The following is a 15,533-nucleotide window of genomic DNA, read 5'->3' on the forward strand; positions in this document are numbered from 1 at the left end:
TGTAACAAATTTAGATGTGGAAAGGTAATTATTTCATTTATTTTAAGTGTAAATTCCATTCATTACACACCAACACCAATTATCTTCATCAAAACTCTAGAAATAATGAATCAGTTCCATTTTCAGTAACTACAAGTGGGCAAAGCAGGACTATCCCAGAACTCAAAATTCTAAGATGACTTAACATATTGTCTGTTTATAAGCATTACAAAAAACATTTCATCTTGTACTATACATCATAGGAGAACTAGCACGTCTAAGCTTTGGTTTTACACTTGTCTTAATATGTAAAGCTAATACTCTAGATGGTATTATGATTATTTGATTTTCACATTCATAAGTTTGACCAGGCAAGGTGTGCAGTCAGAGAATTATAAAGAGAATGTCGGGTTCCAAAATTAAAACTACAAAATTCTTTCAATCAAAAAGTAACATGTGGGCTTCCCTGGTGGCGCAGTGGTTGAGAATCTGCCTGCCAATGCAGGGGACACGGTTTCGTGCCCCGGTCCGGGAAGATCCCACATGCCGCGGAGCAACTGGGCCCGTGAGTCACAATTACTGAGCCTGCGCGTCTGGAGCCTGTGCTCCGCAACAAGAGAGGCCGCGATAGTGAGAGGCCCGCGCACCGCGATGAAGAGTGGCCCCCGCTTGCCACAACTAGAGAAAGCCCTCGCACAGAAACGAAGACCCAACACAGCCAAAAATAAATAAATAAATAAATTTTTAAAATAATAATCTGTAAAAAAAAAAAAAAGTAACATGCATATATCTACCCTACTGCTGTTGTACCTTTTTAGAAAAATATTTAAACAAATAATTTCAAGAAGCTCAAATCTACATTTAATCTCACATCATTAAATCACATTTTGAAAGGCATAAAAACTACAAATTCACAAGTGAGTCAAGGTATAAGGACTCATTTGGCCACATCAATTACTAGTACTTTTATAAAGACACTGAAATATTTCTCTCAAGTGTTCTCCAGCAGGGAGGGGAAAAAACAAAAACAAAACAGAATACCCACAGCCATGCCCTCTGCAGCTAATAACTTTCTGCATTCCTTCAGTGGCTATGGACTGTTTGACTACAGTAGTCTTTTAAAACTATAAGAAATAATTAACTACAAGCAATTAAATGTAAACAGTACACACACTATGTTAATAGATTTTATTGTAAAGAAAATGGTTACGTTGAAAATAATGATTTTTAAGCTATGGAATAAAAACACTAAGTTCCAGAATGCAGATGTTATTTAAATTTTCCATTGAAAATAATTTTATATACTATTATAGTGGAAATACATTAAAATGTTTTGAAATATGCATGTTTCTTAAATCTGACAACACAACATTGAAAAACTGGGTGATTATGTTACATACTGATGTTTCATTTGGTTTACTCTAGTGAAGAGAATGTGTTATGAATTCCTGATTTGTATATACCATCTTCATTATTTCAAATCTGAAATAAGATTAAATGGGAATTTAAGAGTGAATAGTTCCAGAAGAAACAAACTTATCATATTTACTGTCTTTACCTTAAAAATGACGAGAATCAACTGAAAAACTAATTGAATTTATGTGAGTGCACAAAGATTGATGATTAAAAATTAAATATGCAAAACTTGGTATCACTTATGTACCAGCCATAAGAAATTAGTAAAAACAAAAAGAAAAAAAAAGAAAAGCATACTTCATACATACCAATAAAATAAAATAAATATGTATGTATAAACTTTTTTGCATACATGATAAAGTTTACAAAGAAAAAAACCAAGGCATTATGTAGGGATGTAAGGGAATTTGGGGGGGAAATGAGACATTCCATGTTACTAAAAAGACAAATATAACAAAGATGTCAATTCCCCTCAAAACAAATTTATAAATTCAAGGCAATTCAAATCGAAATTTCTAACAATTTTTCTAAGAATTTAAGAGTGATAATTCTAAAATTCATATGAGTATATACAAAAGAAGAAGCATAAAGTCAGGAAATCCTGTCTTTAACTACATGTTAAAATATATTATAAAGCCACATAGTTAAACAGTTGAAGAACATTTCAGAGGGTCAGATCAGTGAAGCAGAAAACAAAGCAAAGTAACAGGTAAAAAGAATATATGAATTGAGCATGTCATATCAGTGGGGAAAGGATAATTACACAATAAACAGTGCTGAGATAACTGGTAAACTATTTGGAATAAAAGGTTAGAGCCTTACCTCATTATATACACCAAACTAAATTCCAGAAGGATTAAAGCATTAAAGGTAAAAAGATGAAACTATAAAAGAGCTAGAAGAAAATATAAGTAAATAATTACATAACTTTCGAGTAGAGTTGGCCTTTCTAAGCACTAAAGGCAGAAATAGTTAAGAAAAAAAGCATTTTATTCTTTAAAAAATATATAATAAGTTTTAAAAAAACATACAAAACAGAAAGGAAACTACAGTGGCAAAAAACAAAACAAAATAATTTTGTACCAATACACAACACCCTAAGCATTAAGAATTGTAACAGGTAAAGAGCTCTAAATTAAAAGACCAAACTGTGATAGAAGCTATAAAAAAAAAAAAACCTTGCACCAATACACAACACACTAAGCATTAAGAATTGTAACAGGTAAAGAGCTCTAAATTAAAAGACCAAGCTGTGATAGAAGCTACAAATGGCCTATAAACTAATGGAAAATGTTCTAATTAAATAACCAAAACATGTTATTTGCCTACTGCTGTCAAGAGTGTAGTTAAAACAAGCAAGTAGGAATTCTCACTCATAGCTGCTGGGTACATTTCTGAAGGACAATTTCATAACAGGTATAAGATGTTAAAATGGATATATCCCTTGACCCAATATTTTTAGAGCTAAGAATTTATCCTCAGGAAATAATTACGAATGCATGCTATGATTCAGCCACAAGTATTTTTATTCATCACAGCACTTCTTACAATAGTGAAAATTGGTAATAATTTAAATGGACATGAATGGAGGAATGGGACAATAAAAAATAAAGTATACAATGAAATACTATTCCTATCTCCAATGTGTGACACAAAAACACTTGTAAGTAAAGGAAAATGTTAAAGATATAAGGCTTTTCGAGAAGGTCATGAAACACTAGATACAATACAATTCTGTTTTAAGTATATGCTTCTGTCTGCATGTCTATATGTGCCTATAAAAAACTGAAATGATAACAGGGTATTCTTTGATTAGAGATGATTTTTGCTCCTGTCTTTTTTTTTGTACTACACTATGCAAATGTTACTCAATTTGCTTATGTGACTTATGGTACTATAAGAAAATAATGGCTTTCAAAGTGTATTGTAGAAAGAAGATAATATTTCCTTGAAAAACTTAAATTTAACAAAAATAAAGTTTGGTGCCTTTGGTTGGCATTCATCCACCATAACTCATGAATTCCAGTGTTTTTCACTTCCTTTATATATTTCTTTTCACTTCATACAGCCCATGGCAATTACACTTTTCATGAGCTATTTTCTAAACTGAGAACATTCTTCCTAGTGATTAATATCTTGACTTTCTTACAACAATTATCTCCAAAGAAGCATTCAAATTAAGGAGCTGTATTATCCCACGACCTCATAGCACCTCCTCTTCACTCCCCATCAACTGACATCTGTAGAGAATGTTAAAACTGATAGCTGCAGCTTTATATAAACTTCTGTCACAGGATTAATCATTTATTTTCAGCACTTATCTCTAGTATACGTGCTTCTTTCTTAGAAAATAAATTCAGGAAAAGAATGCTTCAGTAAAAAAAAAAAAAGAAAAACTATCAATACTTTGTGTTTCATTCAAGTCTTTTTCCACGTCAAAAGATAGAACTAGCAAATCAACTCTCTGATCTCTGTGACTTCTAAGTAACTATAGGGCTAGAGAAAACTCTTGGATCTTTTATTGATTTTTTTGAAAATTCTGTTCCTATGCTCTTTACACCGGTTAGTTTGCAATAGAAAGATTAGTTACTGGTACAAAAGTTACTATGGAAGAATAAATAAATAAATTCAGCACAATACTTTGTGAAGAATGAATACTCAAAAAATGTCACTGCTTTTGAAGGTGATAATTATAATATGTTCAAGTACCACCTAAGCATAATGACTACAAAGCCCTCGTTGATAAGCCATGTGAGTTTAACTCTTTTCAGAATCAAGATAAAAATATCTTCTGAAGATAGTTGTTTTTAAAATATTCTTACTCATTCTTAGGACAGAGACATGGAAAAAAGATAAGACTATATTTTATATGAAATGGAGAGAAATTACATCTACCCAGATTTCCCTGATCAAAATGCCACCAATTACATTGGCATAATATTGGTGGTTCACCTGAACTACAACTTACTTTAGCCCAGGAAATTTCTGTATCCAAGTCACCAAGCAAACTTTCTGAAGTGGATTTCTGTACCAATTCAGTTTCAGTAACAGAAAGCCATTCAGAGAGAGAAGCAGCCTCTTTCTTCATTTTCCGAGCCAACTGTGATGCTCTTTCTAGATCCTGTTTTCCCTCTGTCACCTTAGAAAAAAAAAAAAAGAGAGCACAAGAGAGATCAACATAGTGGGAATGAATCAGAGCATTAACTAAAGACCCAAACAGATTCATACTTAACCCCCAAGACAGACCTAACCTTCATCTCTGGCACCTAGAATCACACCATTCTTACTTGTCTGCAGGGGGGACAATATACTGTAGTAGTTACATGTCAGGCAACCCTGAGTTTTCACCTTAGCTCTCCACTTACTTCCTAAGAGACCTTGGTGGAGGTTCAGCCCTCAAAAGGTTGCTATGAGTTTTCAGTGAAAAAAAATACATACACAAAGGGCTTGACCCAGTCCCTGCAGCGAAGTTAAGAAATCAATGAATAGTTCCTTTTATTATTTTGAACAGAAGATGCCTTAAAATCCTCTCAATGAGGGATTCTGTTTAAAAAACACACTTAAAAACACACAGATATTCTAGCAATGTGAGGGGGAAATAGCAAGATTTTTTACAATCATAGGTTTTACAATTAACCACTTAACGTAAAATACAGTAAATGGCTATGCAACATAAAATTTTATTATTATTTTGCTCTTACTGCTGTTGACGGAAAGCAAAATGAACTGAACTGACATTTACCAGGCTCTTGATACAGTTCTCCTATTGTGCTAACAAATCTACACATGTTATACAATAAAACCCTGTGAAAGGCACTATGTTTTCCATTTAACAGGGCAGTGAAGCTTAAAAAGGTTAAGGCCATAACCAGGGCGGCATGACCATCAGATTGAGGCTGGTCTGACCCTTTGCATTATATGATGGTACTCTCAAACTAAAGTCATTCACAACCTAACATTGAGTTGACACTTTAAAGGATGTCACAACACAATACATACACAAAAACATGTTCTTCCTTTCATGTGCACAGATGTATAGATGATAACACTACCTAAGTAGTACAGTGATAAGTCATGTATGGGAAGAAATTTTTTTAGATGATACAAAATTTCTTAGATATAAAAACCAAATTTTCTTAATAAGTAAAATGGGATTACATTTCTTTTTTACTGGTCCCATAGGTTCAGTTTTACTCTTTCATGTTTCAAGGATTGATTATTATTAAATTCCTTCTTAAAAGTGAAATTTTTTTCTATGGAGTTTAATTTAAATTCATGACTCTAAATTAATAGTACTTCACTGCAGACTTTAGGAGACAAATACTTGAATTCTTTTAAAAGATATTATGATACTTATCTGACTTTGACATGCCCAGGCAGCTACACAATTATCATAAAACTTAATGCTACCAAAGATTTCTGTAAACCAGGAAGAAGATAATTTAAGTTTCAACTTATAACAATTACACTCTTCTCAGCCTAATCAATACATTTTAAGATGTACTGCATATTGAATTAGGCCATATCAAGTTGTAAATCTTTTTTTTTTTTTCTGGCCACGGGGCATGTGGGATCCTAGCTCCCTGACCAGGAATCAGGGATCAAACCCACGGCCCCTGCAGTGGAAGTGCAGAGTCTTAACCTCTGGACCACCATGGAAGCCCCTCAAGTTGTAAATCTTCTACCTAACCATTTATCCCTTCTCCCTCTTGGATATGCAACCATTCCCTCTCAATAGGATCATTCCCACCAGGTATGAAACATACTCAAATGTCTGTCTCTCCGTTTCTCTCTCTCTCTCTCTCACACACACACACACACACACACACACACACATTTCCTACTTTGGTCCCACCTCCCCTAACAACTAACTTCCCTCTCTCCTAACTTCCCCATACAAATTCTCGAAACCATCTCTCACCTCCCATACGTACTTCAAGCCATGACATTCTGGCTTCTATCCCCATCACTCCACAGAAATTGTCTTTCCTAAGTTCAATAATGACCCCAATGGCAACAGATCTAATGGACATTTTTAAGTGGATGTCATATTTAACTTTCAATAGTATTCAGAACAGGAGCCTACACTCATTCTCCTAAGGCCCTCCTTCCTTTGGCTTCCCAGACCTAGCACTTTCCTGGTGTGCTACCACTTCTTGCTACTTACTGTGGTTCTGTATATATATATATATAATATATGGTTGCACAATGTGAATTTTTAAGGTGCATAATATGATAATTTGATACACATACATTGTGAAATGAGCACCACAGTCAAGTTAATTAACACATCCAGCATCTCACAGAGTTATCTTTTTTTTTTGTGGTGAGAACACTTAAGATCTACTTTCTTAGCAGATGTCAAGTTTACAATTACGGAAAACAGCACGGTGGTCCCTCAAAAAATTTAAAAAAGAACTACCATATGATCCAGCAATTCTACTTCTGGGTATGTAACAAAGGAAATGAAATCATTATTTTAAAGAGATATCTGCACTCCCATATTCATTGCAGCATTATTTACAATAGCCATTGATAAATGAATGGATAAAGAAAATGTGGTATACATATGTATATAAATATATATGTGTGTGTATACACACACACACACACACACACACATATATATACACACACATACATATATACTTTAGTTTCTTTTACAAGCTCATCTTCCTCAAATTCCCTCCTAAATGAGGTAATCCCTCAAGACTGAATTCAGGCCCTTTTCTTTTTTCACTATATCCTCTCCCTAAACAATTTCATCATCACTGAAAACTTAACCACCTCTATGCAGATGACTCATAAAATTTATATCTTCAGCCCAGATATATTCTCCAGACTTGAATAACTTTGTCAATATCTGACATATGCGATTAACTCTCTCAAAGGCACTTAAAATGTCAACATGTCCAATACTTGCTTATGATTTCTCCACGCTTCTGCCTTTCCTTCCAGTGCCCTGTCCCAGTGATGGCACCATGATTTTCTACATAATCAAGCCAGAAACCCAGGAGTCATCCTTCATCTCTCACTCCTGAATCCCCACATCAAATCCTTTACCAAGTCCTGCTCATTTCACTTTCTAAATAACGTCTTTAAAAAATCGGCTCATACCATCTCCACTGCTCCAAACTAGTTCAAACACCATCATCTCTCACAAAGAGCGTAACAATGACTTCCTAACTGGTCTTCTCACATCCATTCTTGCCTCTCTGCAATCCACCCTCCAAACTGCAGTGGGTGATCTTTTAAAAAACATATATCTGAGCATGTTATCTCCCTGCTAAAACCCTGCCATAATGGCTCATTGCTCTTAACACAGAGATTAAAACCTTTACCACAAATTCTAAGACACTGGTCGGATCTGGTCTCATCCCATCTCTCCAACACCATGTTCCCACACTTGCTGTCTCTGCTTTAACCACACAAATGTACCATGCTGCCTCCTGCCACAGGGCCTTTACACATGCTGTTCCATCAGCCTCGGAAGCTCCTCCACTGGTTTCACCCAGGCTACTCCTATTCATCCTTCAGATCTCAGCTTATGCACCACTTCCTCTAACCCAGACTGGACCAAATCCCCCTTTACATATACTCCTAAAGCACTACATACATTCCTTCATTACACTTCGGGCTGATAATCTGACATTACCTTGCATGGCTACTTGATTAATGTTTTCTTCTTTTATTTCTCTCAGTTCCATTAGGCAGAGAGATAATTTATGTTTTTGCTTACCACTGTATCTCTAACTGCCTGTATAACTCCTCACACACAGTAAAGTCTCAATTGTGTTGAATGAGAAAATGACTTAACTCCAAAACCATAATTACAGTTAGAGATCTGTTGTAAAAACCAACCACACCATTCCCATTTATAAAATGCCCAATAAATACAACAATATTTCACAAATAACTTCAGTTGTATAATATACAAATAAGTTCTAACATATGTGTTCCAGATGTGCAGTGTATCAAAATGATACACAGTGTATCACACCAGTAATCTAATCTTGCAGAAGTGCGGTCCAAATTGCCCAGGAAATGTAGGACTGTTCTTTCTTACTAATCTGAAAGTGATCACAAAATTTCAGCTAGTATTTGCTGGGCTTGTGTAGACACTTCGTTAATATTTAATAACCAAAGAAGGGTCTAATGTATTACCTAACACAGCTTTTCAATATTGATGAGAAGGTTTCACTTCAACACATTTTTTATTTGTTTCTTTTTTTGTTTTATTGTGTTTTTGCTTCTCTGGTTTCAGGGCAGAGAGTCTCAATAAGAGAAGACATTAAGCCTATTGGATCCAGCTGGTCACTCATAGTAAAGGGCCTAACACCTTCCCCATGAATTCACTAAAATGCCCGAATTATAGATGTTTCTTGAAAGGATTTTAAATCCTGACAGATTAATGTGAACTTCCTGTCACTATTTATTAGAGTCCTAATGTTTTTAACATTTCTCAGTAGATTATGCAATCTAGAAATCCAAGGACCAATAACTTGAGTTTAACAGAAACTATTATTTGTAGAGTTTCCTTAGAATAACTTATGAAAAGTCCGTAGCCATTGAAAATACAGAAATTAACCTGGATTAAATATTAAAAATACATTTCTGTGTAACTATTCATCATTGTAATAGTAACACATACATTTAAAGAAATATAATGAAAAGTATTGGCATAAATGAAAACATATATTATTAATGCCATGAAATTCAAATATGCTTTCTCCCAGAAGTGAAATGTTAAAATACATAAATGAGAGAGACAGAGGCGGGCAGTGCACTTGCTCTGCTCACCTGGGCACCCAGGTCATTGTAGAGAACCTTCAGAGAAGTCAGCTGCTCATCCATCCCCTTGGGGTTGTCAGTTTGCTGCTTCTGGACAATGTGCCTTCCTGTTTTGATTACAGTCTCCACTTCAAGCTTGACTTCACTCAAAATTTTATAGAGTTTCTTAAAAATAAAGATGACAAATTTTACCTATTAGTGATAACATGCCTGCTGGAACCATTTCAGAACATGGCTTACAAAGATTGACAGCTAAGAACTAACTATGGAGATCAAAGGGCTTTATCTTTCCCAGATCTGGTTCAAAGGATGAGTAAAATGAAATCAAGGCTGTAATGACTCTTTTAAATCAGATAAGAAAACACACTCATAGAGGTTATACTTGTTTTATTAAAAAAGAAAAAAACTCAAACATGTTATCTTAAAGGTTTATGAAAGTACTTGATAATATGAACATATTTCCTACATAAAATGGGAAAATATTAGGACTAAAAACTGAATGCCTAACATTTTTTAAATTACATTTTTTAAAATCCTAAATGCTATTACAAGAAAAAAGCCAACACTGGCTATTTCTGGCTGTTGGAATTTGGAAGTATTAAGATTCATTTTTTTTCTTACAATTCTCTGAAGTACCAAGTCTACCACAATGAGTACATATTAATTATACAATGAAAAGACATATAAAAACTAAATACATCAAGATGTATATGACCATAGGAAGTCGAAGTTATGTAGGTCAAATTCAGAGCTGCCCTCATCCTTGTTACTTTAAAACTAAAAAGCTGTATTCTGGGCAGGTTCTCTTATCTCCATGCATCATAATCTTGACCTGAAACACCTCATGTGGCACTGTCACATAATAACAGACCACCGGACTAAGCTACACGAAGTCAAGGACAGTGCTTGCTCTGTTGATCTCTATATCTCAGTAAATAAATATTTACATTCATACGTGCACATGCGCACATATTATATATAAAAATTCATCCTATTTTTTCATTCTTCCGCCCATTCAAGCTTTCAAGTAATCAAACAACCTTCAGTATGCAACAGACATGTGGAGACTGCAATTTTGAAAAGCACAAAGAACTCTTCCCAGACTTTTCTTAGCTTAACTTGTGTCATCTTCAGTTTTTTCATAATTCTTCCCAAGCAGAACACTAGTTCTATGATTGTGCATGCTTGGCCACATTATTTTTAAATATCTATGCAATTGAATTTTAAAGTTCAAGACTAAAACAGTAATAAGGCCTTTTAAATAATTTCTTCTTTTACATCTTAGGTTTAAACTTTGATTTAAAATTTTATTTTCCTAGAGAATGATTTTTTATGCTATAATATTCCTGACATCCATTCTAAGTATAATTTCTTCTTTCACACTTTAGGTTTAAACTTTATAAATTAAAATTTAAAATTTTACTTTCCTTGCGAACACATTTGTCGTACACTGCAATATTCCTGACATTCATTCTAAGTATGGTTCTTCTAGTTAACTAAAATCTATCCTTTAAAATCTAGCTTATTAGTCACATTCTGCCAAAGCTCTCCCTAACTTCATCCTGTGATTAAGATGTATTTTCTTCTTTTTTTTGTAATCATGTTATATACATGTTTATTCTAGTTTCCTTATCTCATTACACTGTACTAATTGATTTTACTCTCTGCAGGCTATCTCTCTCCTATCTCTTCTAAATTCCTGGGAGGAAAGGACCACACTTCTAATTTTTTAACCTGTTTTTCATCATTTATTCCTATTCTTAGCACACTTTAGACTGACAATTATTGAACAAACCATGTACATAAGCGCTGGATGAAGCCATATCACCGACGGGAAAACCCACTGGACACATTAACCACCCAATGGCCTCACCATACACTTGTCCAAGTGGGTCTGTATGACATCAGGGTCCACATCCTTCACATCCAGAACATGAAGTTCTGCTTTCACACCATCCAACACACGCTTGCAGTCAAGCATGCGCTGTTCAAAGTTAGCAGGCTTCTGGAAAAGCTGGAACTTTGTGGACACCTCTCGAAGTTTCCTCTGTTTGCAGAAATGAAAATAATAAGCAATTCACATCAGAATGATAATCTTTCTCAGCAGACAATATTAGCATAACACATACTGCTAGAAGGCTGTAAAATAAAGCAACAATAAAAACATTCTTTAAAGGAACTTAGTGAGGTTGCCCGATCACCTTGGGGGACTGCACAGACCAGTGTCATGAATTACTTGACACTCAGTGTCTCAGTCTGAGATATAATGAAAGGCTAAGCTAGCTTGCTGGAATTAAAACTGCATTAATTTTCTTACCTGTTTGTAAAACACAATTCAAGAACCTAGAACTCACAATGCCCTTCATCACAAGGTCAGGGTGAAGGTCAGTCTGCATCCCCCATTGAGGGGCTAAGTGGTACTGCATCCCATGCACTCAGCCTGCCCAGTGTACCAGCCATACCAGTACAGATGGAGGCTCTGCGTCAAGGGAAAAACCTATACAAAGCAAACATCTAAATCTAGATTGCTCTCTCTTCTCAACTCAACTAGAAAACTCAGACCCAATAGTTTCCAGTGCACCTTCAACACATCACTCCCATCCCACTCTTTACATCACAGAGAATACGAAAGGCATCCAAGTCGTCAGCTCTTTCTCATTTTCTTTTTATGCCCAACAGGCTGAAAAGGAAAAGGAAGCTGCCCTTCCCCTTCACCTGCAGCACATCCATCTGACTTCCTCCTCTGGCAGTCCGGCCTTCTGGGGAGGTCGGAGGCTGAGAACGTGTGCTTCTTCTCAGCTCCTCTAGGGTTAGCTCGTGGGCTGAGATCTCCGCTTGGATTTTCTACAAAGAGATTAGAAAAGGGAGAGAATGTCTGGTTTGTTTTTTTTTTGAGTTTCATAGAGTCATACAACAGATGAGAATATATTGACCCCTATCCATGTTTTAATAAGTGTGTGTATAATAATAACATGGGCCACCTGTATCGTAGGACTGCTGTGTGCTGTGCACAAAGGTCTTTGTATTTGTCACTTCAAATGTTCGCCACTCATTTATAAAGAGGGAATTTCCCCAGTTTCATAGCTAAGAAAATTATAATTTTTAAATGGTGATCATTTGCCATTATCTCACATAAAAACCCTGAGAACCCCCAAACCCACATGCTGACCTGTGAGTAAGGCCGGCCTTTCTCACTGACTCTCGGTTGGGATGGCAGGAGGGGCTGGTGCCCTCGCAGGTGAGGAGATGATTACATATGCTCTCTTTATGACTAGAACACCCTCACATCTATGGCAATACCTGGGCTTCCTGAGGAACTTGGAAGGCATCTATCCTGTCGGTCAAGTACGTTGTGAGTTGCTTGTCTAACTCCCCTAAGCTCTCCTGCAAGACCTGAAGCATGTGGTCAGTTTCACGCAGGACCTGGAGTTGCTTTTCCAAAGAAATCTGCTTGCTCTCTGCCTACAGGGGGAAAAATTTACCCATTAGTCGCTCAGCACAAATATAAACAGCTGAATATAAGAAAACCCTTATGTTCTAACCACCAAGAAAAGGAACATACTATAAAAGCACTACTTTAAGACTCTGGCCTGCATTATAAATAAATAATAATTAGCAATGATAACAGTGTAAAGGTCCTTCTAGTATCTTACGCATCTTGCAGGAAATTACTAATCTTTACTTCTTTCTATATAAAATGACAAAATACAAAAATGCCCTTAAGGGCACTATTTTAAGTGAAATAAGAGAGAAGGACAAATGCTGTATGACCTCACTTATGAGTGGAATCTAAAAAAATCACAAAAACAAAATATGTTATGTTACATATAACATATAATATAATGTTATATTTCAATTATACTTCAATAAAAAGGGGAAAATGTAAAGATTTCCTACATACCATATTAAAATAAAGGAGAATAAAAATATGCCATTTATTACAGATTTAGGGTATTTTTAGGACTCAGCAATAAACCTATAAACAAGAATATAAAATATAACAGAAACGTCTATGAGTACAGTGAACATGGAAATCTCTCTTTTTGCAAAGTTTAAAGAAGTTCTACAGATGTGCATAGTGTTGAGCCACTATTTATTGAACTTCTGGGTTAAGTTTGATGCTATTCATGATCTAAACATCAATAGTTATTTTTTAATATGTGTTTGAGAGCTTCTAATATCCACCCAACTCTCCTATAAAAACAATCTCCTTTCTCTACTTACTGATATGGACATGCATGTTGTGATACATTCTGAGTATGTATCTAAGAGACTATGGCATTTTATAATAGCAGCTTATATCAAATTCTGATGGCTCTAATATTTACTAGGATAATATGAGTCATTATTCTTATATACACCTATAATATGTTCCTTAAAGGAAATTAAATAGTTCATAAGTAGAAACAATCTCAAAGATAAGTTTTTAAATCATCGAGTTCTGCCTGCATTATAAGTTTAAGGTCTGCTCCTCCCCACCTAGTATTTCAACGCCCTCAACACCCCCATTGGTTACCAACTGTTCCCCTTGGTATAAGTTCCTGAGGTCAGCTCCATATCATCAACATCTAATCGACACTCACGCATGGCCCGGTTCTTACCAGGTGACTCAGCTCTTCATATCGACTGTTGAACACCTCCAGTTTCTCACTGATGATATCGTCGAGGATCCCTCCATCGATCAGAGTCTGGCCAAGTTCCCGAATCTGGGTGCGATTGTCCGCTGGATGTCGCAAAACAGATTCTAGAGACTGAACAGGGACAGGGGCAAAAAATAATGCATTTACCAAGGCAAAGTGAATCAAGGATTCTAAAAATGTTCGCTTTACGTAAAACCAGTAATTCCATTTTCTGGAAATCTACTTAAGGAACAAGATCAAAAATGATTAATTCAGGGACTTCCCTGGTGGTGCAGTGGTTAAGAATCCGCCTGCCAACGCAGGGGACACGGGTTCGAGCCCTGGTCCAGGAAGATCCCACATGCCGCAGAGCAACTTAAGCCCATGCGCCACAACTACTGAGCCCTCGTGCCACAACTACTGAAGCCCGCGTGCCTAGAGCCCATGCTCCACAACAAGAGAAGCCACCACAAGGAGAAGCCCACGCACTGCAACGAAGAGTAGCTCCGCTCGCCGCAACTAGAGAAAGCCTGCGCGCAGCAACGAAGACCCAACGCAGCCAATAAATAAATAAATAAATAAAATATAATAAATTTATTTTTAAAAAGATTATTTCACAAAAATGTCCCTCATGGTATTAATAAACACATAAAATTGAGAACTCAGCATGAATGATGATATATGATAATTCCATAAAAATAATTTCAATGATTATTAATTACATGGGAAAATGTTCATGGTATGATACAAAGTTTAAAAGCAAAAAACAGTACTATACAAATAAAAGAATTTCAAACTGTTATTGATTATATTACTAAAAAGTTTCTATAGCATATATAAAATTCAAGGCACTGTTTTAGATACACACTTTATATATACATAAATTTAATCATATGGCTACACATTATTCCCATATTACAGATAGGAAAACTGAAGCTCAGAGAAGTTAAGTAATTTGCCAACACACACACAGTACAAAGAAGAGCTAAGATTCTAACTTGGCTCCAAAGACTTGGTGATTCCAAAGCCTTTGATCCAGTTACTATAAAGTACTACCTCCCAGCATATATACATAAAAATAATAATTCAGAAGAAGTACACTAAAATGTTTTAAAGTGTTATCTTACACTTTACTTTATACTTTTCTCCATTTTCCATATTTCTAGAATGCACATGTATTAACTCTCATGTTAGGAAAGTATGTGTTTTTAAAATAATCTTCCAAAACATTTTTTAATACTCTGAATCTCTCACTCTGCTATTTTATTTGAGTAATGACATCTTTTCTCCAGAAGAGCATCTGGCTCCTGGAATTTAGGTACCACATTTGACTTATTTCTGGCCTTTAATCCAGTCACCTACTTAATTACTACATCCTATTCTTACAGTTTTAAAAGCACAGCTACCATCTTCCTCTTCTTTTTTTTTTTTTTTTAAGAAAATCTATTCTTTTCACACTTTAATCCACTTAAGAAACAGTTATTAAGTTATCATGTGCCACAGGCTGTGCTGAGGAACTAACTGGGGAACAACAAAAAAATTCAGGCACATTTCTTGGCCTCAAGGAACTCAAGTTCAGGCTTGGGGACAGGATCCCAGGCCTCCAACACTGCCTTCTCCAGCCTATCCTCCAATTTTCACATGTGAAGACAACAGAGTAGAAGCCACTGTAAACACAGTCCTTGCCGTGTCTAATGAGCAAAAATAACTTTATGAAGAAACAAGAGA

The 15,533-nt window shown here is 35.5% G+C and overlaps 1 protein-coding gene across 13 annotated transcripts in view; it reads right to left on the reverse strand.

The window, feature by feature from the left end:
- Positions 1-15,533, reverse strand: part of UTRN (utrophin) — a 496,228-nt gene that overhangs the window by 309,778 nt on the left and 170,917 nt on the right. For all 13 annotated transcript variants that reach the window (XM_082474349.1, XM_082474346.1, XM_082474342.1 and 10 more), the window contains 6 exons: positions 13,788-13,937; positions 12,487-12,648; positions 11,902-12,030; positions 11,060-11,233; positions 9,196-9,351; positions 4,364-4,534 (listed from right to left, as the gene is read on the reverse strand). In XM_082474349.1, coding sequence (XP_082330475.1) covers positions 4,364-4,534; positions 9,196-9,351; positions 11,060-11,233; positions 11,902-12,030; positions 12,487-12,648; positions 13,788-13,937 — 942 coding nt within the window. The remainder of the gene's footprint in view (positions 1-4,363; positions 4,535-9,195; positions 9,352-11,059; positions 11,234-11,901; positions 12,031-12,486; positions 12,649-13,787; positions 13,938-15,533) is intronic.

The sequence above is a fragment of the Balaenoptera physalus genome (assembly GCF_965194825.1).
Source record: "Balaenoptera physalus genome assembly, chromosome: 9".
NCBI classification, from domain to species: domain Eukaryota; kingdom Metazoa; phylum Chordata; class Mammalia; order Artiodactyla; family Balaenopteridae; genus Balaenoptera; species Balaenoptera physalus.